The 25,546-nt window shown below is 33.2% G+C and overlaps 5 protein-coding genes across 6 annotated transcripts; all 5 read left to right on the top strand.

Moving 5' to 3' along the window:
• The first annotated feature begins 1,364 nt into the window (after positions 1-1,364).
• On the top strand, positions 1,365-3,454 carry LOC142535258 (cytochrome P450 71AU50-like). Its single transcript, XM_075641736.1, has 2 exons — positions 1,365-2,417; positions 2,573-3,454. Exons 1-2 carry the CDS (start codon positions 1,539-1,541, stop codon positions 3,185-3,187), a joined length of 1,494 nt encoding a protein of 497 aa, XP_075497851.1. The 5' UTR covers positions 1,365-1,538; the 3' UTR covers positions 3,188-3,454.
• A 2,903-nt stretch (positions 3,455-6,357) lies between these two features.
• Positions 6,358-8,289, top strand: LOC142535354 (cytochrome P450 71AU50-like). The gene is given in 3 exon segments (XM_075641769.1): positions 6,358-7,214; positions 7,216-7,389; positions 7,492-8,289. Coding segments are annotated over 3 exon segments (1,494 nt in total). The 5' UTR covers positions 6,358-6,509; the 3' UTR covers positions 8,107-8,289.
• A 783-nt stretch (positions 8,290-9,072) lies between these two features.
• Positions 9,073-12,481, top strand: LOC142535061 (uncharacterized). 2 transcript variants are annotated; one of them, XM_075641671.1, is made up of 5 exons: positions 9,073-9,462; positions 11,409-11,459; positions 11,711-11,844; positions 11,929-12,020; positions 12,102-12,481. In XM_075641671.1, exons 1-5 carry the CDS (start codon positions 9,208-9,210, stop codon positions 12,284-12,286), a joined length of 717 nt encoding a protein of 238 aa, XP_075497786.1. In that variant the 5' UTR covers positions 9,073-9,207; the 3' UTR covers positions 12,287-12,481. The 2 variants fall into 2 exon arrangements, with proteins under 2 accessions (XP_075497786.1, XP_075497820.1); XM_075641705.1 differs by having other exon boundaries at positions 9,075-9,462; positions 12,113-12,481.
• A 2,603-nt stretch (positions 12,482-15,084) lies between these two features.
• Positions 15,085-16,168, top strand: LOC142556555 (F-box/kelch-repeat protein At3g23880-like). The gene is made up of 2 exons (XM_075668017.1): positions 15,085-15,666; positions 15,851-16,168. The coding sequence occupies exons 1-2, from the start codon at positions 15,085-15,087 to the stop codon at positions 16,166-16,168; spliced, it is 900 nt and encodes a 299-aa protein (XP_075524132.1).
• A 3,342-nt stretch (positions 16,169-19,510) lies between these two features.
• On the top strand, positions 19,511-20,623 carry LOC142556545 (F-box/kelch-repeat protein At3g23880-like). Its single transcript, XM_075668007.1, has one exon. The coding sequence runs from the start codon at positions 19,511-19,513 to the stop codon at positions 20,621-20,623; it is 1,113 nt and encodes a 370-aa protein (XP_075524122.1).
• Positions 20,624-25,546: the final 4,923 nt, after the last annotated feature.

The following is a 25,546-nucleotide window of genomic DNA, read 5'->3' as shown; positions in this document are numbered from 1 at the left end:
TACTGAGTGCATAGTAAATGTTCTCCATGCCAATCCGGGATAGCTGCTGAGCTTCGAGCCCATATAAAATCCACATATAATATCTGAGTGCCAAGCTGGTCGGACTTGTATGTTTGCCAAGCAGAGTTGAGCTTATTTTTGAATGAAAACCATATCTACGTCTTGAGCTCAATTTCCCACAGACGGCGCCAATGATGCGATCCTGGTGAAATGGATGAGCAGGGTCGGATGCTCCACCGGATCTGCTATCAAGATAGTGAAGGAAATTGAGCAAGAACTATATCTCTGATGAAGATATATATCTGCAATATGGCTTCCGCTGTAACCTGGGAATAAGAAAAGAACTCGTGAATGGGCGCCGGAGGGGTATCCGACGTGGCCACTCCGATGCTTAAGTCAGCAGGTGAAGATGATAACCAGTGTAGCTTAGACAAAAGTAAAGGCTACTGGTGTAAATATGTGCATTAACATGTATTGGTGAATGAATCATTCTCCAGCACTAGAGAAGAAGAGGAAGCCAAAAGTCCCTCAAATGAATTACATACCTGCTATTTATAGGAGAAAATGTAGTAGGTACCTTGTTTTCAGTGCCTACTTGCCACTTCCTGTCACGCCACCCTACTTTTTCATCAAGTCACATCAATAGGATTCTGTCAGGTGCGCTTCTCAAGATAAGATCTTATCTTCTGAACCACTAGAATGCGGCACTGTTATCGAGGTGCCCGGGTAGAATGCCTCCCGAGAGATTTATACAAGAGCCCGAGACTATGACTGCCCGGAGAGTAGAGCATGGGCTTGCACCTGCCCGGCTCCAGAAGAATCCATCTGCAGACTCACTCGGATTTGGGAATCTATTTGATATTCCGGGTCATGCATGACTCGGGCTCTTACGGGGGTATCATCATACGGGTACCACATCAATACCTTTAACAAAAAAAATGACCCGGACTCTTACGGGGTATCATCATACGGGTACCACATCAATACATTTAACAAAAAAAAATCACAACAGTAATGGTGGGCTGATATGCAAGCAAGTTCACAATAACTTATGGAACCAACTTTGATCATTTTTTATTTGACTTTGACCATGTACAACCTGTGTTATCACCAAAAAAATAACTCAATTTTTCAAAATTAAAAATTATGAATATATGTAAGAAACGTACGTTAGGTACTAAGTCCCTAAAATATCTCCCCGTCATATCTTCTATTAATCACTGTTGATTATGACAGCATTTAACTTTTACATCGGTCCAATTGTTTACTGCATATCGATAACTCCAAAATACAAAACAATAAAGTCATATCAGTAATATATAGATATCAAGTGGTCACGGAAACAAGAAACTAAGAGCAATATTGATCTTCTCTCCCAAATTTTATAATGGATATTCAATTCGCAACTCGAATGCGACACATAGCATCTTCGGGATCCGATAACGCCATAAATAGAAACGAACACGCTCTTAAGATTACTACAATAGTTTCAAAATTCTTTGTATGCTATAAACTTTGATTAGCCAAAAATAATAATAATGGGTGTTTCTTGGATTTGGATTATGACAATTGTAGCATGTATAGCTGCTCCTTTGCTTCATATATATACAAGGAAAAAGAAGAAGCTGCCTCCGGGTCCGAAAGGGCTTCCTATCTTGGGACATCTTCAGATGATAGGCAAGAACCCTCATCAAGATTTGGAAAGAATGGCCAAACAACATGGCCCGATCATGTACTTGCAATTCGGGTTCGTGCCGAACATCATCGTTTCATCTGCGGCAGCCGCCGAGCTTTTTCTTAAGACATATGATCTTGTGTTCGCCAGCAGACCTCCACACGAGGCGGCTAAATACATTTCTTGGGATCAAAAAAGCTTGGCTTTCGGGAAATACGGCGCATACTGGCGAAACATGCGTAAACTCTGCACTCTAGAGCTTCTTAGTAATCTCAAGATAAACTCATTCCAACCCATGAGGAAGGAAGAGCTTGGCCTTTTTATTGAGGCCGTGAAAGAAAAATCTCAGAGAGGAACTGTTGCTGTTGATCTTAGTGCTATGGTCTCATCCCTTACTGCAGAGATGAGTTGTAGGATGGTGTTCGGTAAGAAGTACGAGGATAATGACTTTGACGAGAGAGGGTTCAAATCTGTGATTCAAGAAGGGATGAAATTGGCAGCACTTCCAAATCTTGGGGATTATTTTCCTCTACTTGGGATTCTTGATCTTCAAGGACTGACGAAAAGAATGAAGGCCGTCGCGAAAGTGTTCGATGATTTTTTCGAGAAAGTTATCGATGACCATGTCATGACCAGTGATCGCGGGCAGGTTAAAGACATTGTTGATACCATGATGTCGATTATGGAATCGGGAGAGACAGAGTTTCAGTTTGATCGCGGCCATGTTAAGGCCATAATGCTGGTAATTAATTTATTACCCCATTTCCCCCGGTTGAGAATTCAAATTTGAAAAAAAAAAACTATTGTAATTAGATAGCCTCTCGGTAGCTCAAACTTTTGGGCACAAATGATGTTCCAGTTATAGCCATAATCATTGTCAGTAAATTTTCTGTGCAGGACATGCTTTCAGCTTCAATGGACACCGCGGCCTCAACGATCGAGTGGGTGGTTTCGAGACTCCTACAAAATCCCCAAGCAATGAAAAAAGTTCAGCAAGAGTTGGAAGAAGTTGTGGGATTGGAAAGGATGGTAGAGGAATCCGACTTGGAGAAACTGAAGTATCTAGATATGGTTGTAAAAGAAACGTTTCGGCTACACCCGGTCGCGCCTTTGTTGTTACCTCACTACTCTATGGAAGATTGCACGGTTGACGGGTACCATATACCGAAAGACTCGCGAATAATTGTTAATGTACGTGCAATCGGCCGTGATCCGAGTTCCTGGAGTGATCCGGAGAAGTTCATTCCTGAGAGATTTGTTGGGAGGGATATAGATGTCAGAGGGCAACATTTCGAGCTTATCCCCTTCGGGTCTGGAAGGAGAGGATGCCCTGGATTGCAACTCGGGCTCATCCAAATTCGACTAATCGTTGCACAACTAGTTCACTGCTTTGATCTGAAGCTGCCTAATGGTATGTTGCCTGAAGAACTGGACATGACCGAGGAATTTGCGCTCGTCGTGGCTAGAGCCGAGCACTTGATGGCAGTTTCTACGTTTCGGTTGAAAATTTAAAGGAATAATGATCCATGAGCACAATTTTTTAATCCAAGTAGCGATTTGTGGGATTATGTTTGTGAAATTATCGTTTTCTTCTTGAAATCATAACATGACCTTGGTCGGGATTGTGCAACTTCAAGGATGAATAAATGTCCAACTATGCTGAATAAAATCAGGCTCTACTACCCAATTTATTTTTGAGTACTTTCAATATATGTAATATTCACATATTATGTTATACGTATACCATATATATGTCGGTCATCAGAAGGAAAAACTATCTATCATAAAAAGATTCATCGTGTATAATCCTTCTATCATAAAAAGATTCATCGTGTATCATCTGTAGCAAACTCCTTGTTGAATACCTTTCTTTTGAGTGAATGTAAGATCATCGTAGTTGAAATGTTGCTTAATATAGCTGTGAACTAGTTTGGTTGAACTTATTACCATTTTACCTTACTTCGAATTCAGGATTGACAATTGTTAGGGTTTAGTATCTAAGTGGCTGGCTAATAATAGGAATCCACCCATCTTGTCAGCGGAGAAAAAGAAAAGAAATGGTAGTAGGTCTTAGAAACGAGGCTGTTGTCTCGTGTATTTTTGCACGATCTAAATAAAGTCAAGTTGGCCGTTGGTACAAACAAATTTTAGTTCACAAGAAGTAATTTCTTTAAATAGTTTGATTATCATGTTTACTCCATGACTTGAATTGAGTCATTGAATTTTAAAAAATAATTTCAAATTATTTGATATTTTTTTGAGGGAAAAAGTAATTTATGATAATAATTAAAGGAGATGATATCTACGAATCTGAAGAATATCTTTATAAATTATAATTAGGTCAATGATTTAAAATATTTTTGTCAAAACTTATCATCGATACACTTGATATTTTTTAAATTTGTGTCGATTATTTAAAATATCAATCTAAAAATGTGTTCATCCAAACACACAATAGCTTGGAGGTTTCTCGAAGCTTTAGAGTTTTGTTCTACTTTCAAAAAGAGTGTTTCTTGTGAAACTATGAGGCAAATCTATACAATTCATACTTATAAAATATTTTTTCGACATAAAAATAATATTTTTCGTAAGTTAGACAGTGTTGGATATTCGTCTCACAAAATTGACCTTAAGATAATCTCAAACAAGTTTTTATGTTCCACAACATATATTTTCATAGCTTTTTTAATATTTTCTAACATATTATTATGTTTAATCCATAATTAATGGCTTATTACAATATATTTTCATCGACACAAAAACTTTTTTTAGATCGTCTTACGAGAAAATTTAGTGAGACATGTTTTTCGTTAAAATCACTAGTGTTGGTTTTTGTAAACAGAAATTGGTTTTCTAGTAATCATTTTGCTCTGAGACACCGCGTAAATATTTATACTTGTGCATAATTAATTTTGAGTTATTTTGGTTGAAATTATTCATTTGTGTGTTATATTATTCCGTTTCGTGTTATCACCAGGTGTTACAATATTTAGGACAACATTTAAATCTAATACAAAAAAAAAAATTATAGTCTATGTTAAACAGAATATACCCCCGACCTGCACTGTTAAATTATTTTGAGATATTGCATTTCAAATTATATATTATCATATGTAATAGGCTCCATTTTACGTTGGTGTAACGTATATAGTCGGAATAATGATTGACAAAATGAAGTCTAATATAATTTTAAAATGCAATATTTGATTAAATTTGATAGTGTTCTGGCATTGCAACTCTATATTTGGTAGCAAACTCAATTTCACTCTTTAAAGAACTCAGTGTTTCTCTATTTTATTTTCATATTTTGCTCTCTCAATTTATTATACAATTCAAATAATAATTAAATACTTTTATAATCAATTCATAGAAAGAATTAGCAATTTAGAAGCTTAGCTAAAATATGTACGCTTGAATTGGGAGCAGTTCCTTCATGTCAATGACCTTAGCATCGGGTAGCTAGCCTGTTGGGGACCAAACCACTAAATGGTGGATCCACAAGGCCCCAAGCAACGCACTGCAGCCACGACAACATCCATCGCGAGACCACCATTACAACGAGAACATCGCTTCTTCCAGTATTAAAGCTCGTGCTAGAATAAGTAGCCGCTGCACCAAAACGTGCTATCACCAGCTTCCATCTTGGTGCTCGGACGCCATTCCGATGGCACAACATCCAGGGACGGAGCTAGGAGTTTTTTTGGAGGAGAGGCTGATTTTATTTTATTTTTTCCAAAACAATTAATCATTAAGAAAATTTAAATTATAAATACAGTGTTTTCACATTTACTCCAACAATAATATTAGTGATAACATTTATTAAATTTTTCGGAATTTAATTTCTAATTTTAAACAAAAGTACTTATATAAGTATAAAAGAAAAATAGATTATACTAATACGTAACACGTATATAGAATGACGTTATATTTTAACATGTATCAAATTAAAAATTTATATAGAGGAGATATGACAGGGGAACCTTTTTACTCGAGCTAAGTAACCATGAACCACAAAAATCATTGATTTTAGAGGCGGATTATACTATCATCAGCCTGATTTTTCATCTTTCCGAGCAGGGTTTCCAAGTTTTGGATTTTGTCACATCTCTGATAGGCATTATTGTTCAAACGACTAAAAATCAATGGGATTTTAATTTTTAATTTTATTTTGGTCGATATAGTTTGGTTTCAGAGCTACTTTATAATATTTATCAGACGAGGATGAAGTTGATTTTAATTGTAAAAGAAATTGAAAAAAATGCTCATTACTGATTACTGTTTTATGTGTTTGGTTTACATATTTGTCATCTATACTATATTCTATATTCTAATAAACTAACTTGATATCTGTGTTATAACATGTATTATTTATTTTCAACGATATTTTAAATTTATAAAAATATTTATTTAAATTTATCTATTTTTTATCTATAAATTTTTTGATATCATTCTTAATTAAAAATTATGACTCTATGTAAGAAACTTAAGTTAGGTACTAAGTCTCTAAAATAACTCCCCGCCATATCTCAATCAATCTCTGTTGATTATGACAGAATTTAACTTTTACATTAGTCCAATTATTTACTGCATATGGATACAAAACAATAAAGTCAATAATAGCAGAGAAGCGCTGGATTTGCCTGATGTATTTTGTTCCATTATATCAGTAATTTCTAGAAATCAAGTCGTCACCGAGACAAGAAACTAGAGCAATAATGAACTATCTCCCAAATTTTATGTGGTGTTCCATTCGCAACTCGAATGCGACACAGAGCATCTTGGGGATCCGGTAAATTCTTTGCATACTAAACTTTGATTAGCCAAAAAATTAATAATGGGTGTTTCTTGGATTTGGATTATGACAATTGTAGCATGTATAGCTGCTCCTTTGCTTCATATGTATACAAAGAAAAAGAAGAAGCTGCCTCCGGGTCCGAAAGGGCTTCCTATCTTGGGACATCTTCAGATGATAGGCAAGAACCCTCATCTAGATTTGGAAAGAATAGCCAAACAACATGGCCCGATCATGTACTTGCAATTCGGGTTCGTTCCGAACATCATCGTTTCATCTGCGGCAGCCGCCGAGCTTTTTCTTAAGACATATGATCTTGTGTTCGCCAGCAGACCTCCACACGAGGCGGCTAAATACCTTTCTTGGGATCAAAAAAACTTGATTTTCGGGAAATACGGCGCATACTGGCGAAACATGCGTAAACTCTGCACTCTAGAGCTTCTTAGTAATCTCAAGATAAATTCATTCCAACCCATGAGGAGGGAAGAGCTTGGCCTTTTTATTGAGGCCGTGAAAGAAGAATCTCAGAGAGGAACTGTTGCTGTTGATCTTAGTGCTATGGTTTCATCCCTTACTGCAGAGATGAGTTGTAGGATGGTGTTCGGTAAGAAGTACGAGGATAAAGACATCGACGAGAGAGGGTTCAAGTTTGTGATTCAAGAAGGGTTGAAATTGTCAGCACTTCCAAATCTTGGGGATTACTTTCCTCTACTTGGGATTCTTGATCTTCAAGGATTGGCGAAAAGAACTGAAGGCCGTCGCGAAAGTGTTCGATGATTTTTTCGAGAAAGTTATCGATGACCATGTCAAGACCAGTGATCGCGGGCAGGTTAAAGACTTTGTTGATACCATGATGTCGATTATGGAATCTGGACAGACAGAGTTTCAGTTTGATCGCGGCCATGTTAAGGCCGTAATGCTGGTAATTAATTTATTACCCCATTTCCCCTCGGGAGCTCAAACTTTTGGCACAAGTGATGTTCCAGATATAGCAATAATCATTGTCAGTAAATTTTCTGTGCAGGACATGCTTGTAGCCTCAATGGACACCGCGGCCTCATCGATCGAGTGGGTGGTTTCGAGACTCCTACAAAATCCCAAAGCAATGAAAAAAGTTCAGCAAGAGTTGGAAGAAGTTGTGGGATTGGAAAGGATGGTAGAGGAATCCGACTTGGAGAAACTGAAGTATCTAGATATGGTTGTAAAAGAAACCTTTCGGCTACACCCGGTCGCGCCTTTGTTGTTACCTCACTACTCTATGGAAGATTGCACGGTTGACGGGTACCATATACCGAAAGACTCGCGAATAATTGTTAATGTACGTGCAATCGGACGTGATCCGAGTTCCTGGAGTGATCCGGAGAAGTTCGTTCCGGAGAGATTTGTTGGGAGGGATACAGATGTCAGAGGGCAACATTTCGAGCTTATTCCCTTCGGGTCTGGAAGGAGAGGATGCCCTGGATTGCAACTCGGGCTCATCCAAGTTCGGCTAATCGTTGCACAACTGGTTCACTGCTTTGATCTGAAGCTGCCTAATGGTATGTTGCCGGAAGAACTGGACATGACCGAGGAATTTGGGATCGTCGTGGCTAGAGCCGGGCACTTGATGGCAGTTCCTACGTTTCGGTTGAAAATTTAAAGGAACAATGATTCATGAGCACAGGTTTTTAGTTCAAGTAGAGATTTGTGGGATTTGATGTACTGAGATTATCGTTTTCTTCTTGCAATTGTAACATGACCTTGGTCGGGCTTGTGCAACTTCAAGGATGAATAAATGTCCAACTATGCTGAATAAAATCAGGCTGCTACTGCCCTTTCTTTTGAGTACTTTTTGCGACGATCTAAATAAAGTCAGGTTCCGTTCAAAAAATAAAAAAAATTAAATTAAGTCAGGTTGGCCGCTGCTGGTACAAAGAGACTTTAGTTCACAAGAAGTAATCTCTTTAAATGATTTGATTTTTGTGTATACTCCATGACTTGAATCGATTATTTAAAATATAAATCTAAAAAATTGTTCATCTAAACACACAATAGCTTGGAGGTTTCTCGAAGCTTCAGAGTTTTGAATCTACTTTCGCGAAGAATTCGTTTTTTTGACAGATCGACGATTCATACTTATCGTGAAAATTATTATTTTTAACATAAAAAATTCATATTTTTTCGTCAATTAGGCATCATTGGATATCCGTCTCAAAAATTGATTCGTGAGATATCTCGGACAAGTTTTTGTGTTCCCTTAACATATATTTTCATAGCTTTACAATATATTTTCATCAACACAGATTTTTTTATCATATGGTCTTACCAGAAAATTTAGTATCCGATTCATCCATACAAAATAAATTTTTATGTCATAAATATTATTTTTCATTATTGATAAAGATCATATCGACGCGTATCATAAATATAAATATGTGATACTGTCTCACAAGATATTTACGTTCTTTTACAAAATTCATAAAAATTATAATTATAATTTTCAAATCAAATTTTATATATATTTAACTACTAATTTTTTTGAAAAAAAAAACTATCGTTTTATCTTTACTGCAAACTTATTCATATAATGTATCTTCCTCTTTTTTTTTTCTTGCGTACATCACATAAAATATGTTGGCTGTATAACATCTCTGCAAAATATTAATCTGATTTTAGGGTCGAGACGCTGACACTGTTTCGGAGATTCCGAGGATTTGCCGAACCCAAATATGTGCGGATATATGCATCGGAGTTTCTGAAGATGTTGAAGGAGGCGGCGTTGGTCTTGCCGGTCCCGAGCCCAGGAATCCGTGGTAGTTCCCGTGGTGGAAGTGGCGCCGTCGCTTATTCTCGCCGGCGTCTGAGTCTCAAGCTACACAATCGGCCTGGATTCGCTTCTTCCACTGTTCAATCTGTGGACCTCTCATCCGCAGTTGGATCCTCCCCTGAGCTTCTGCCCTATCAGTACACTTTCACTCACCGCCACATTCACGTTCTCAGTTTCATCGCCTGCGGGGTATTCTCTTCCTCTCTCTCTGCTAGACTAACTTGATTTTGTTTTGGGTGAGCTTTACTTGAATAGATATTTTATAGAGTGTTTGATTGTTTTAGTCTGAGATAAAGGGTTCTTCTTTTTTCTATCAGATGTATTTCTACTGAAATTTGTGTGTCGGCCTAGATTTAATGTATAATCATCATTAGATTTTATCGCCTCAGGTCCGAAGTCTTTCAAATTATTGCCGAATTACATAAAATCCAGGCAAAATTACTCATTTTTCCCTGTACAATATCACATGTTTCTATGAAGTTTTGTACAACTTATGGAGCTAGTATTATTTTTAAAGTGTTCAGTATCAATTTAGAAAGTATTCGTGATTCAGTGCATCTGCAAATAGCATTGGATTCACCGATCCTTTCCTGGATATCGACATGATAAGAAAAAGGTTGCTCGTTGCTTAGCTATCCATCCTCATGTAATTTATGTATAAGCTGCTGGTGCTTATTGCAGCTAATGTAAAAATATCCAAGAAGAATGGATGCAGGCACAGAGCAAGAAGCAAACAAAATAACACTTGCAAGCGCTCAAGTCTATTTTATTACTATTGAAAAAACGCTGAGAAGAAATAACAAGAGACCTATAAATGGTAAAAAAAAATTCGCCTAATCTAGCAGTTCAAATATAAAAAGGACGAAAGAATGATCGAATCCTAACCAACTGCAATTCACGCTAAAGCTATCACTAAAAATTAGAAAAATGTGTAGATAAATATGGAACAAATAAGATATAGATCAATCTTCCACTGCGTCGAGAATCCATTGTTAGTTGATGAAATCTATTGGTGGATAATCGTTTGGGAAGATAGTAATGAACTATCTTAATTCTGTGAGCAGAAGTAGAAAAGAAAATTTGTCTACATTACAAGGTTTCATGGTTACCACTATATCACAGGGTATCATGGTTACCACGAGAGAACATATATGCTTTTGTGTCCTACCACGCGTTGGCAGATATGGGATACCACAGTTTTATTTTTATTTCTTCGAAACTTACATGAAAGTGAAGTGTGAAAAAGTAAATTGTGAAGCCCAATTAAATTGTGAAAAAGTAAATTGTGAATTGTGAAAAAGTAAATTATTTCTTCCATTTCACGTTGGTGTAACGTATATAGTCGGAATAACAATTGACAAAATGAAGTCTAATATAATTTAAAATGCAATATTTGATTAAATTTGATAATGTTTTGGCATGACAACTCTATATATTTGGTAGCAAACTCAATTTCACTCTATAAAGAACTCAGTGTTTCTCTATTTTATTTTCATATTTTGCTCTCTCAATTTATTCTACAATACAAATGCTGCTTTCTTTTTCCTGTTTGCTATCTTAGCCCTTTGGATTATATTATTATTTAGAACTTGTTCGTGCTGAAAAATATTGGGCCCCCTCTCGTTGAGTGATTTATGTCTCATGCCTACAAAACCTCTAGAGAGACTGAAACTGAGAAAGGTTCTGCTGCCGTTTACACTGCTGTTTATTATTCCCTATGTTGTTAGCTTGCTATTAGCTTCGTTGCTGCTGCCTTCCACTGATCGGTAGAGACAAATTTCATTGTATTTTATTTATTTTGTAGTTAAAAATCAGCATTTAATTTATGAAATAGACTTGTTTTCAAGCATCTTATGTGCTTTTGAGGATTGATATTTTTTAAAGTTACTTTTGGTTTTATAGAATGTCATCATTAATGCCACACATTGGATTTGGGATGTAATTGTGATAAAGCTACTTTTACACCATAAGACTTACAGTTGAGCTGAATGGTCGAACTTATTTAGTTTATTTGATATTTGATTTTTTGAAGTGGCATTTCTATCTTGAATACATCTTTTGTGCTATTTGCTTCCATTAAGTTGTTCTGTTGGGTTATTTTAAAGGATGATACTCAATTTCATATTATCTATCAGGTGGCGATATCTGCAACATGGCTCTTTTGTTCGGCAATTCCAACTCTTCTGGTTTGTTTTCATAATCTTTTTTGCTACATGTTCTCTCTTTACTTGTAAAATATTTTGTTAAATCCAAATGTGCCACCTGCAATAGAAGTTGCTGATCATTAGCTGGAAAATAAGCATGCAAAAGGCAATAATGCTGTTATTATATAATACTTAAACGGAGATGAGAAAATATTGATGAAATATGTCATTGGTAGCGTACGTTGTTTGGTTCCCCTCATTTATGGTGCTTGATTTTCGTATTTCAATTGAAGGCCTTTAAAAGAGCAGCAGAATCACTAGAGAAGTTAATGGACGCCACGAGAGAGGAGATCCCTGATACTATGGCTGCCATTCGATTGTCTGGGATGGAGATCAGCGACCTGACAACAGAGCTCAATGATCTGGGGTACTCATTTTAGCTTCGAGCTTCTCTATCTCTGAATATCTCATAGTTAATGTTAATTTGACATTCGTTATTTTCCTGTTGTAGCCAAGAAATTACACAAGGCATTAGGAACTCAACTCGAGCCGTTCGCGTGACAGAAGAAAGATTAAGGCAGCTGACCGACATGATTCCATCAAGTTAGTACAGTGTATTGATTTCAGTTTTCTTTCCGAAATGACTCGAGGGTGATGAAGTTGGCTTAATCTCGACTTCGATAGCACCGGTGCAGGTGGTGGCCCCAAAAGAAACCGGGATACATGAACCGAGTTTAGCTAGGAGTGCACGTGGTGCAAGAGAGGGGATTGTCAAAGGTCGTGCAACAATTAAAACTTTTTTTACTCTATCGCGGTTCTCTATGAAGCTCCTGAGTTATCTCAGATTCAGAGCTAAGGCATCAATCTAAGTTCAAGATTGTCAATGCTGGATACCATGGAAGGTGTTTTGCATGTAAAAAGAGTCATTGTGTCTGCTTTTTGGTGGAAATTTATTATTTTGTTTGCCAAATTTTTGCTGATTCTAAATTCATTTTACTGGATAAATTTTTAATTTCATGAAATTTTAAATCTTTCATCTAACTTTTAAAGAAATTCTGAAGTTTGAGCTTGTGTTTTTTCCTCTCTAATCTCTATCAATCATGATAATCATTTTAAAATTCTTTTGAAACAGAATAACTTATCTATATATATTTGTTTTCCGACAACAAGAAGAATTTTGTAATAGAAAAGTTGGTAATAGTTTTTTAAAGCATTTAAAAAACTTGCTAAAATAAGTTATTTTCAATTTTACTCATTGTTACTAGGTTTAAAAAGCCTAAAAATATTAATTGATTAAGTCGAAAAGTCAACTGTCCGCTCATGCCTGGATTGCTAGTTCAAGCCTAAAAATATTAATTAGTTTTATAAATTTTTCATGGAAGCATATGAATTTTGAATTTTATAATTTATTATTGTAATTTTTTTATTTATGTAAACTAACAGTTGAATATGAATAAATTTCATTTATTTAAAATATTTTTATTTATCAATATAAATAATTTTAATTATTGATTTAATTTAAGAAAGATGATAAATAAGTTACGATTCAATTTCAATTAGTCATATGTCAATTCAACGTGTTCAATTGATCAATTAATATTTTTAGAAAATACAAAACAATAATTTTCGATATTAATAAATAATCATACTAAAAATAATTTCATTCATTTTGAGTAAATTTTAGTATGAAAAAATATATATTTTGTTTTTGACAATATTTCTAACAAAAAATAAATAAGATAATTATTTTGTATCTGAAAATAGAGAATAAGTACGTTATAATATTTAAAACTATTGTAACTTTATAAAATTTTAATATATTTGATTTATTATAATTATAATGTGTTCATAAATTTTTAAAAACATATTAATATATCAATCAATCACACACATGTTATATATATCTTCAAATGAATAAATTTTTTAATCACTATCATATATATGAATTTTGAGTTATAACAAAAAATAAGATGCAGATTATTTAAAATTTTATAAAATAATTAAACATCAAAAGTTTTATAATAAATAAAAAAATAAATTTACTTATTAAAAGTAATTATTATTTCCAATTTATAGGTCATAAAATATTATTTATTTTTGTTATGTAAAAACCCTTAATGTAGAAAAAAAATAGATTTCTAAAAAAAATATATAGAGAATATTTTTTAAAGTGATGTTTTTGTAAATAAATAGTCATCGAATACAAATAAAAAGGGAGGAAGGTCATGCCAACATACCAAACCCTCCCCCCAAGCTTAATATAGTATAATAAATATATGAATGTGTTGCATGTTTGTACAGTCTATTTTAAAAAAAATGAAAACAAAACAAAAAAGGGAAAAATTAAATTTTAAAACGAAAAAATATACAAAATAATGTGTAGATAAAAGATAGAGAACAATTTCAAAAGGTGACATTTTGGTATTTATAGATGCACATAAATTTTACAAATGTGACATTTTCGTAAATAAATTGTTATCTAATGGCAAAAAAGAGAAGTTAATCATACTAATGTACCAAATCCCACCTTTATCCTAATATATTGAATAATATCTTGTTTTATACGATCACAGATCTAATTCTCTGAAATAGATCAACTCGATCCATACTTAAAATAAAAAATAATATTTTATTATAAAAAAGTAATATTTTTTATTAATCGAGTCTGGTTGAATATCAATCTCATAAAATTGACTATCATTTCATATGAGTTTTTGTGTAATATATTATTAATATCCGACATACACGTTTGTTTGTACTGAATTTTTTGCAATTAATTTAGTTTATGTTAAAATAGGGATAATATCGTATTTATAAAAATTAATGAGTGGCTTTCATGCAAATTCTGAACTTGTTCAATTTTCTGTCTCTATTAAGCTAACATTAAATATAGTATTAGTTTTTCGACACAAGCTTGTGTTCTTGTACAATTTTTTTTAAAAAAATTTATAATAAAATTTGGATAATATCATAACTATAAAAATTTATGAGGTGTTATATGTAATTTTGAAATTCGTAAATGAATAACTAACAAACGGAGAAAAAAAATGGAAATGGAAAAAGTGCTCACAAATCAACTTTAAAATAGCATAGAGATAAAGATAGGGAAAATAGATATATCAATTGTTGTATCTATATATTTTTGTATCAGTCATTGTATAATAAGAATACAATAATTTGTAATCATTATTTGAACACACTTTTCTCTTTTTTAAAAAACTTTATCACATTTTTAATTTTACTTATGATTATTAAGTTTAAAATAATAATTAATTATGTCGAAAATTCGAATGTCCGTTCATGCGTGGATTGATGCTTCAAGTGAAGATTTGCGTTGTTATACGAAATCTTGTTTTCCAAATATTAGAAATTTCTAGATTTCACGTTTTTTTAATTTACAAATAATTTAATTTGTTAGTTGAGTAGGTTTTTCATGAGACGGTGTCACGGATCTTTAAATTTGACATAAAAAGTAATATTTTTTCGTGAATGACTCATATAGAATATCTGTTACACAAAATTGACCCGTGAGATCGGAGGAGTTTTTGTGTTGTTAGTTATTCAAATCTTTACGGAATATAAATATCATTGTATCTTTAAAACTAGTTATGTATGACAATTTTGTAGCAAAATATTTTCTTCTGTTGAAAGTCTCGAACTCCTGAGAATGAAGAATCAGCATGATTTTCCATACGATATATTAGAAAACATTCTCTCAAGATTACCCGTTAAGTCTCTTCTACGGTTTAAAACCGTCTGCAAATCATGGAACGCCGTGATCAAAGATTCGGGATTCGCAGGAACTCACTCCAAGCAATCAAAACTCTCGAATTCCCAACGCTTCTTCGTCGGTTATTCATGTGGAGAGAAGACATACAGTTGGATGAAGTGTAAAGGCCATGAATTTTACAAGGAATCGGTCGGGCTGTTTCAGTTGGAAGAGTACAAATATGCCTACTATTTATGCGGCTGTGAAGGGATACTTCTGTTCGAGGACATTTATCGAGAGACCCGCGAGAGGAAGTTTGTGTTGCTGAACCCATTCACGAGAAACTACTCGACTTTTTCTTGTCCGTTCTATGATGAAATACTTGACAACCGTATTGATTTTTGTGGCTGGTATGGGCTTTGCTTCGATAAATATGAAGATGATTACAAGTTTGTAGCTGTTTTACGAGGTGGAAGATACTTGGTTTATTCAGTTAAAAACGATAGTTGGATCGAGAGACAGAGCGAATTGAGAGGATATGTATGTTTCAGGGGGACTTATGTCAATGGGGTTGTGTACTGGATTATGTCAAAGTGTTTGTCCTTCTTTTCACCGGGTGAAATAGTATATTTTGATCCGAAAGATGACTTGTTAAAGCAACTGCGTGGACCGGAGGATTTGAAGCATGTCAATTTTGATCTGACTGTACACTATTCATGAAAAGTCAGTGATTAGGATATTTTTGCTGAAAGAACACGAACACGAACATGGTGGCCGTAAACGTTGGATGAAGCTAATGACGGCGGATTATAACTTGGAGCCACCGGAAGACGACTTGAGCAAATTATTTCTCCCTTGTAGGCCATTGTACTTGACGAGTGAAAACGAGGTTGTGTTTCAAAATCCGTGGTCTATGACATACGCTGTTTATCACACCGGAAAACAAAAATTTGGGGAAATTAAGAAACTTCCGTTTGACACTGTGATGATTGGATCCTCATGTTTGGAGAGTTTGCATTTTCCAGCCATCCGGAGAGAGTGATAGCTCTCAAATCAATGATCTTTTTCTCCATCTTCTTTTTCCGGGTTTAATCGATTTTTATGAGAGAACTTTCATTTGCAGATATTGTTATTTTTTGTTTTCTACTAAGAATAGGCCATAGCCAAGAATATTTTTTGATTACTTTGACGAAGTGGAGTGATAAACTACATTAGTTTGATTTTAATATGTTTTTTTTTTTTTTTTGTTATTTGAAATTGATGGACCCTGGATATTTATTTTGTGATGATTTAACATGATAGTTACATTTTTTATGTATAGACACTACAAGAAAAGTGGGTTTCCGCCGCGTGCAATATGCGCTGCGGAAAGGTATCCGCAGCGTGCAATCGTGCAGTGCACGCTGCGACGCACGCTGTAAAGTTGAAAGCCGTCTTAAGTTTGACACTATTGGCGGCGTGCGATTTACGCTTGCGGTTTAGTCTAATAACGGCGTGCAGAGTATGCTATTGATAGTTAAACTATTGGCAGCGTGCATATGTACGCTGTTAATACAACTTTCTGCAGCGTGCACAAGTACGCCGTTAATAGTCATAAAACAAAAAATATTAGCGATGGTTTCGACACAACCGTCGCTAAACGGGCGATGGGGCCAAACCGTCGCTAATTTAGCGACGGTGTTATAATTTCGTGACAGTTCCAAAAACGTCGCTAAATTTTGCGTAAATTTAAATAAAAAATTTACTTTTATAATTTAATACATTTTTATAAAAATACAATACAACAATTAAAAAATACTCATGATCTTAATTAACAATTAAAAAATTAACCAAAAATTGAAACAAAAACAGGTATTTAAATCGAAACTAAAATCATGTAAGTAGAGAAAAATTTTAAGTGTTGAACGAAAATCGGGAATAAATAGATAATTTACGATTTTTTAGCGACGGTTTGTTACTAAACGGTCGCCGATGTAAGTCTATTAGCGACGGTTAATTATTAACCGTCGCCGATGACGGTTAATTATTAACTGTCGCCGATTTAAATCGACGACGGTTTATTCTAAACCGTCGCTAAATGTGGCCATAAATCGACGACAGTTTCTTGTAAACCGTCGCTAAATGTGGCCTTAAAATCGTCGCAACTTTAACTTTAGCGACGGTTTTACTAAAGCCGTTGCTACGTTAAAATTCGAACTCATTTTCCGCAGCGTGCTTATAATATGCATGCCGTGAATAATACTATTGACGACGTACGATTAATGTACGCCGTTAATGTCTGAACACGATTTTTTTTAAAAAAAAATGATTTACTTTTTGCATCACACATAAACTTGCACGCCGTTAATAATACTATTAACGGCATGCATTTATTGTGCGCTGTCGTTTATATAATTTATTAACAGCACACATAAATGCAAGCTGCAGATATTACTATCCCCAGCGTGCTTTTAATGCACGCCGTTCATAATAATATTCGCAGCGTGCTTTTAATGCACGCCGTTAATAGTATCAAGTTACTATCCGCAGCGTGCTTTTAATGCACGCCGTCAATAGTAATATTTGCAGCGTGCTTTTAATGCACGCCGTTAATAGTATCAAGTGCAACACTATTAACGGGGCACATATGGGTGCACGCCGTGAAAAGTAGTATTCGCAGCGTGCGTTTAATGCACGCTGTTGATGACGTGCTGCGAAAAATCATTTTTCTTGTAGTGAGAAATAGATATAATTATGATTTTGGTTGTCTTTTAGATTTTAGTTGTATAACTTTTCAAATTTTGATTATTATCCAATAACTTTTTTGATAAATTTTTGCTCATAATCATTAAATCAAACAAATATGGTTCATTTGCTATTGATTGCTTTCTTCGTTATCCATGTGACAATAGAAAAATATATATTACATAAATAAAAATATACCTAGTCGTTCTCTATTATTTTTCCATTTTTTTTTATTTAGATGAATTTTAATGTGTGTAACATAGGTTTTTTTTATTTGCATCATACAAACCATAGAAGAGATAATCGATATCAAATAAGCAATATTTGAAGTCTTATGGCGAAAAAGAAACAAAAAAAAAATCAAGTTGCTGAATGAACCTCTGGCAAGATATATACATGACTATAATCTAAAACATCCAACTTACAAGATCAAAACCTTAATTTTTCTTTAGTAAAGTTAAAATACGTAAGAAGCGTGGTCGATCAATTAGTTCAAAAGATTATGCCTGTCGAAAGACAAAAATATGTTACAACTCGAGGATAAATAATTTGAAATGATTCAGTAAAAGAAATCGATGTAGTTTCCAAGCAATATAATGTCTCCAAATGAAAGTTTTAACAAAGTACTTGCTATGTAAGTAATCATCTAAGTTAAGTGTCAAGATATGATTGTTTAATGTAACTAATAATGTAGATATATTTTCTATTAAGACTGAGACTCGGATGTATGTGTTTCGTGTTTGTATATTTAACTTTTTTAACTGAAAAACCAAAAAAAGAAAAAGAATGAAAAATAGAAAAACAAAAAACAAAATTAAAGCCACAACAGTAAATACAGAAATTTGAGGGGGTAAAAGAAAAAATTGGGGGAAAAATGGTACCAAAAACAAGAGATTATACCAACCTACCAAAACATTTGACCTCGACGCTTATATAGTACTAGTGTCATTTGGCACGTGATGGGTGCGTATATATCAAAAGTTTTTGTGTTCGATAATTGTTGAATAAAAAATATATATTATTAAGTTAAGATATAATACTTATAGATTAGATATGATTTTAATGAGATAGTTTGAACTTTGAGATAAAATAAAGAGAAATCGAGAAAATAAGGAAAGAGACGAGGAGACGTACGAAAATTACATATAAATCTCCACCAACAAAGTTACGTAATAAATGTTATGCAAGAGTAAAACTATAAATAAACTTTGAAGATTGAGAATATATATATTTTAATCGTTCTATCTATAGATTTGTATCTATCATTATACCTTAAATAAATAGGGATTTTAGTTATTGATAAAATAATTTGGAAACATTATCTAAACTCTTTTTTTAAAAAAAAAATATAACAATATTTAGTTTTATTCATGATTATTAAGTTAAAAAAATCTAAAAGCCATAATTAATTATGTCGAAAATTCAACTTTCCGTTAATGCGTGGATTGCTGCTCAAGAGTTACCTTGTCATACAAAATCTTGTTTTCCAAATATTTGAATTTATAGATTTTACGGTTTGCTAATACACAAATAATTTAATTTGTTAGTTTTCCAAATCTTTTCAGTTTAATGAGAATATAAATATCATTGTATCTTTATTTCTTTATCATAATTTTGTAGCAAAATACTCTCTCGTATTGAAAGTCTCAAACTCCTGAGCATGAAGAATCAGCAAAGCACGCATGATTTTCCATATGATATACTAGAAAACATTCTCTCGAGATTACCCATTAAGTCTCTTCTCCGGTTTAAAACCGTCTGCAAATCATGGAACGCCATGATCAAAGATCCGGGATTCGCCGAAACTCACTCCAAACAATCAAATATCTCGAATTCCCGATGCTTTTTTGCCAGTCATACACTTAAAGACGACACATACAGTTTGATTAAGTTTAAAGGCCATGAATTTTATACGGAATCGGTCTGCCAATTTCAGTCGGAAGAATACAAGTTTGACCATATTTTATGCGGCTGTGAAGGGATACTTCTGTTCAAGCACACCAATCAAGAGACCCTCAAGAAGAAGTTTGTGTTACTGAATCCATTCACGAGAAATATCTCGACTTTTTCTTGCCCGTTCTTTGATGAGATACATGCCCCCCGTATGCATCCTTCGGAAGGTTATGGGCTTTGCTTCGATAAATATGAAGATGATTATAAGTTTATAGCTGTTTTACTAGGCGGAAAATACATGGTTTATTCCATTAAAAACGATAGTTGGGTCGAGAGACGAAGCGAATTGACAGGATGCCTAGGTCGTGAGGGGACTTACGTTAATGGAGTTGTATACTGGGTTATGTCAACGTGTTCGTCCCTTTTTTCATATACTGGAATAGTATACTTTGATCCTAAAGATGACTTGTTAAAGAAACTGAATGGACCCGAGGATTTCGAGCATCACGCGTATTTTTTGACAAACTTGATAGGAAATTTGTGTCTCTACACTCGTTTTGAAGGGTTTGTGATTAGGATATGGTTGCTGATAGAACACGAACACGGAGGTGGCCGTAAACGTTGGATGAAGCTACCGTTGGTGGATATGGGGGAGCCACCGGAAGAGGAGGATAGCGAATTCTTTTTCGCTGGTGTCCCATTGTACTTGACGAGTGAAAACGAGGTTGTGTTTCAAGATCAGCTGTGGGGTGGGACATACGCTGTTTATCACCCGGACAAACAAAAATTTGGGGAAGTCAAGGAATTTCCATGGTACACGAGGATATTTGAATCATCATGTTTGGAGAGTTTACATTTTCCAGCCATCCGGAGAGAATGATACTATGATAGTTTTCGTTTTGATCGATTATTTTCATGCCCACTTTCATTTTTAGGTATAGTAATTTTTTTTCCTATTAAAGTCAGCTCTTGAAACATACATTTTAGAGCAATAATATAAATCTGACGTTTATATCATTCAATTTAACTAAATATTAATGTTCTCCTTTTTATCATTTTCATTATTTCTTTTTTTAAATTTTTTTTAAATATTTTTAATGGTCTTAAATTCTATTATATTTTTATGCTCATATAATTTATAAGCATAGTTATTTACAAGCATTTTATCTGTATCTTGGATATAAGTAAGATTATTATGTCATTTAAAATATTTTACGTATGTCAAATCAAATATTTATTAATACAAATTTTACGCTTTTATTTTATTAAATAAATGTTTTATTTAGTTTTAAAGGTATCTTTCAAAATTAAATTCTTAAATCATTTAGATAGAAGAACAACTTCTAGAAATCAAGAGAACATAAACAAGTCATATGATCTCAATGCTTAAGAAAACATTGATCAAAATAGATATAGATATTTGGATTAATATAAAACCAAGACAAAAACTATTCTTAGATAATCTTATTAGTCAATTTTGTGAGATAGATCTTCTATTTTGGACATTCATGAAAAAAATATTATTTTATATACCAAAAGTATAACATTTTATTGTAAATATGAGCAGATTTGACTCATCTCATGGATAAAATCCGTGAGATTGTTTCACAAAAGACCTGTGAAGACCTGAAAAATGATGGCACAATTAAGCACAAGAATGATGGAGCACAATATTATTTTGTATACCAAAAGTATAACATTTTATTTAAACATTTTACATGCTTTTTTATTCAAGAACAACCAAGCAAATGGGTTTTTTGTTTTAACTTGATATATATGTTTTAAAATGACAAGCATATATGTATTATATGTTTTTAAAATATGATTTGTAAAATTTGTATTTTAGAAGTATTGGAACTTTGTGAACTAATGGTAATAACATATATTCTGAACATATTTGATTTTTGATTCCTTGCGTCACTTTTTAGAGGAGAGAATATATAGGGAGACAAATATTAGTTAGTCATGAAATTCATAATTCATTCAGTGCATAATTCTGATACATGTTTATTCATGAAAAATTAGAATATTCATGTATATATATGATATTATTGTTTTTGTTGAAAAAATGATTTTAAAGACTGTGAGGAATTCTCCTGTTTACTGAGCGATGACCATGTAGCTCACCCACTCACCTCCTCTCAGATAAGAATGAAAATCGGTTAGAGGATGAAGAACAAACTCAGTTCTGGGGACGTTAAGGAAAAAGACGACTGTTGCTAATGTTTAAGTTTCAATTTGTTATCAGTTTATTTTAAGTCGTATGTTGTCGCATTATAGTTAATGTTTTACATTATGCTTATGTGAAAAATTTTATGATTATTTCGGAGTTGTAAAGACAAAGTTTTCTATTTATGACTAAATATACTAGTATGGAAATTGTATACTTCTGAGGCTTCTTGCTTCACAATTTTGTGATTATGAAACAACGTCACTGTTATACATTCCGATCTCGGTGCGTGACAAAATCAAATATTGGGTTTGTTTTGAACGTAATTTCTTTTATTTTAAAAATTAAATTATCATGGCCTATTTTTTTCAAAAACATCTATAAAACACAAGTAGCTTATTTTTAGATATTGATAAGTTTCTTTTAGAAACAATTTCAGAAAATTTGTAATTAATTATTTATATTTTAAACTAGTTTAAATACCTAATAAAATTGCTGTAGGCACACTCGATATGATTTGACGGACGGGCTTACCCCTATAAGCCGATATATGGGCCACTTCTTCGGGTTGAATTGGGCCTAATCAGGCCTTTTTTCAACCCTAAATAATAATAATCACATAAAAGTTTCATTGACCAAGTAATAGATGCAATTTGGTTATTTTGGTAAATTGATAATTAATTCAATTTAATTTCACTTTTTCTTGTGTCACAAACCAAATAAATCCAATAATTTAAGCATATGGGATAATTTTTATTTTTATTTTTTTCCCTTGTATCTATATCATTAATATAATATTGATATCAAATGCAAGAATATATAAAGGATATACATTACTTTCTTTTTTGGGCGACGGAAAATTCATAGTTGTTACGGATAAAATCTTAGGTTTAAGCAGCAGCATGCAAATAACGTCACTCTGGTAAATATATTAAACAAACATTACATGATAGGTTCGACCGAGAAAATATTAACAAAGAGGATCAAACACATGATGAACATGTATGTAACATTTTTTAAATCTATTTTTAACTAATAAATTAATGGTAGGAAATGAAATATAAGAGTTGCTTGCCCAAAAATTAATCAATCATGCTCCAAGTTCCAACCACAAGTTAAAATGCACACACTTCAAAACCTTTGAAAAGACAAAACAAACGCAGATTCATTGTCCCCTTCTCTAATTAAGGCCAATACATTGCCTTTATTCAAAGGTTGACTTTGAATAAATTATTGTCAAATTGGCTAAAAACCGATCATATTATAATTTTCTTTTTCTACAAAGATTTTCCTTTAATTATTGGATTCCTTGAACTCCTATAATTGTGATCGACAAAGATCGTTTATATAAACCAACGAGAGATTATGTCAAAAACCTTCCGCACATAATATCACGACGATTATCAGTAGATGTTCTTATGAAAATTATATATATATATGTGTGTGTGTGTGTGTGTGTGTGTGTGTGTGTGTAATATAGTAATTTGGATGGGATAATTCCATGCACGACCAAAGGCAATAAAACAGTGAATGCCAGCGAGAAACCACACACCGATCAGAATTAATTATATTTTTTGAGTAAATAAAATATGTGAGAAATTCCGGCGCCGTTCTTCTCAGATCAGACGACAAATCCATGACTTCTGTAACTTTTTTTTTTTGTCAATTAATTAATATAAAGACAAGCTAAATTAAATATGCTTTTGCGTGCTTGAGGTTGGAGAGGAAGATTTTAAATTTTCTCCTTCTTGTATTAATTTTCGTGTAATTTATCTGTACCCTTCATTACATGCAAATATTAATTTTCGTGTAATTTATCTGTACCCTTCATTACATGCAAGTAGAAAGTTTGTGAGAGATATTGCGATATTACATGTAGTCGATGGTGATTGTTGAGTACGAGGACAATACTGAGTGATAAATTAGACTTGTCCCATACTATATTATTATTGTCTGAACCATTCGTGGAAATTCTCGAGTGTCGGCAGTATGGCCGAGGCAGATTATCAAGGTTTCGTGGCACGTAGTTGAATTTTGGACTAATAAAACATGAAATACTTATTAATTTTGGGGGAAAAAAAAATTTTAAAACTGAGGACATCTTTATAGGGATTATCAAATCCAAAACTTTATATATTATACGTGCACGGGCTCTCATTTGTCTCATAATATATTTTGATGTGATTTGAACTTAATAGGCCACGACTCGATTATTTCAAGAAATCATGTGTGCTAATGTTGCAAATTTTGGTGTTAGTGCTATAAAGGTAAAATTATGTTTTTGCGATTTTGGCTTTCTAAGCTGTAAAATATCAGTATTCGTCTGTTATATTTAATTTATTTTTTTTGCAACTCTAGTTATATTTTAGACGTATTGCTAATGAGACACTAATACTGCGTTGATATATGTTGTATCATATCAAAACCCTCCGAATAAAAAGTAAGTAGAATTTTCGAAAAATATAAGATTGAGACTTGGTTAAATCTGATAACAGAGATAATCAAAAATACAGTTTTCCGGAAATAAATTAGTTTTTTTTAGCATTTTTAATCAGATTTTCGTAAGAATACAGACATGACACTACAACTTGATGACGTGATTCCGATAATTGTTACATGATATGCACTATATTAACACTACATAAAATTAAATGTACGGAGAAATCAATTTCTTGAATGGATACCAAATTTTCATCAATTTGAGGGACAAAAAGTCTCTACAAATCTATTTACAGAATTAATTTGAACTTTTCCGTATGTATATATATCTACACACACACGAGACAAGTACGTATTCCTCTCTTAAAAGTAAATTTTTTTTATCATATTCTTAATTAATCATGCGTCGGTTATGTGTACAATGTTGGATTGATTAATATGGGTTAATAATTTGTTAGTTTTTACAATGCACGTGAAGCACAAAAGCCCATGCTTCCTACCAAACGAACATGTAATAAATATTAAGATTTGGGACAAACAGAAATATAATGTGAAATCTGAAAGGTATCAAGGGTTAAATTTGTGATAGGGGATAGCTTGAAATATGTGGGGTGCATGCATGCTTGCTTGCATTGTCTCTCTCATTAAATTCTACTGTTCACTTATCCCTACAATCCAACATTAAGATCATCTTTCATATGTTTGGATCTCCCACGTACGTTTGTTTTTTCTAGGTCAATTTTGCTGACCAAACAACTTGTCGCACGAATGTTTATCCATAGTTTTTTTTTTTATATATATATAAATTTTCTTTTCTGGGGATCCTTTTTTAGATAATAATAGAAAATTTAAAATTGTATAATGTATAAGATTTTAAATTTCGGTCCCTTATTTGATCGATAGTAGGTCTTAATGCCATAATTGGTCATTTGGCACGAGTGTTTTTTCTCTAAGTTTGTTTGTAAATTCTTCCATCGTCATATTCTTCCATCTTCTCCCCGAAAGTGTATATACGGTGCGTTTGTTTGGTGACATGCATTCAAAATTATCTAAATTGATCTTCTAAGAACAACCGCTTTTATATTATTTGCTGGGATGGATGTACAATAGAAACACAAGCGTGATTGTTGTTAATTGTCTTGCATCGATTGAATGAAATATCTGAGTTTTGCATATATGTAATTGAACAATTAT

This window comes from Primulina tabacum, chromosome 1 (genome assembly GCF_025594145.1).
Source record: "Primulina tabacum isolate GXHZ01 chromosome 1, ASM2559414v2, whole genome shotgun sequence".
Lineage (NCBI taxonomy): Eukaryota > Viridiplantae > Streptophyta > Magnoliopsida > Lamiales > Gesneriaceae > Primulina > Primulina tabacum.
Note: the sequence above shows the minus strand (reverse complement) of the source record. Positions and strands in the feature narration are given on the sequence as shown.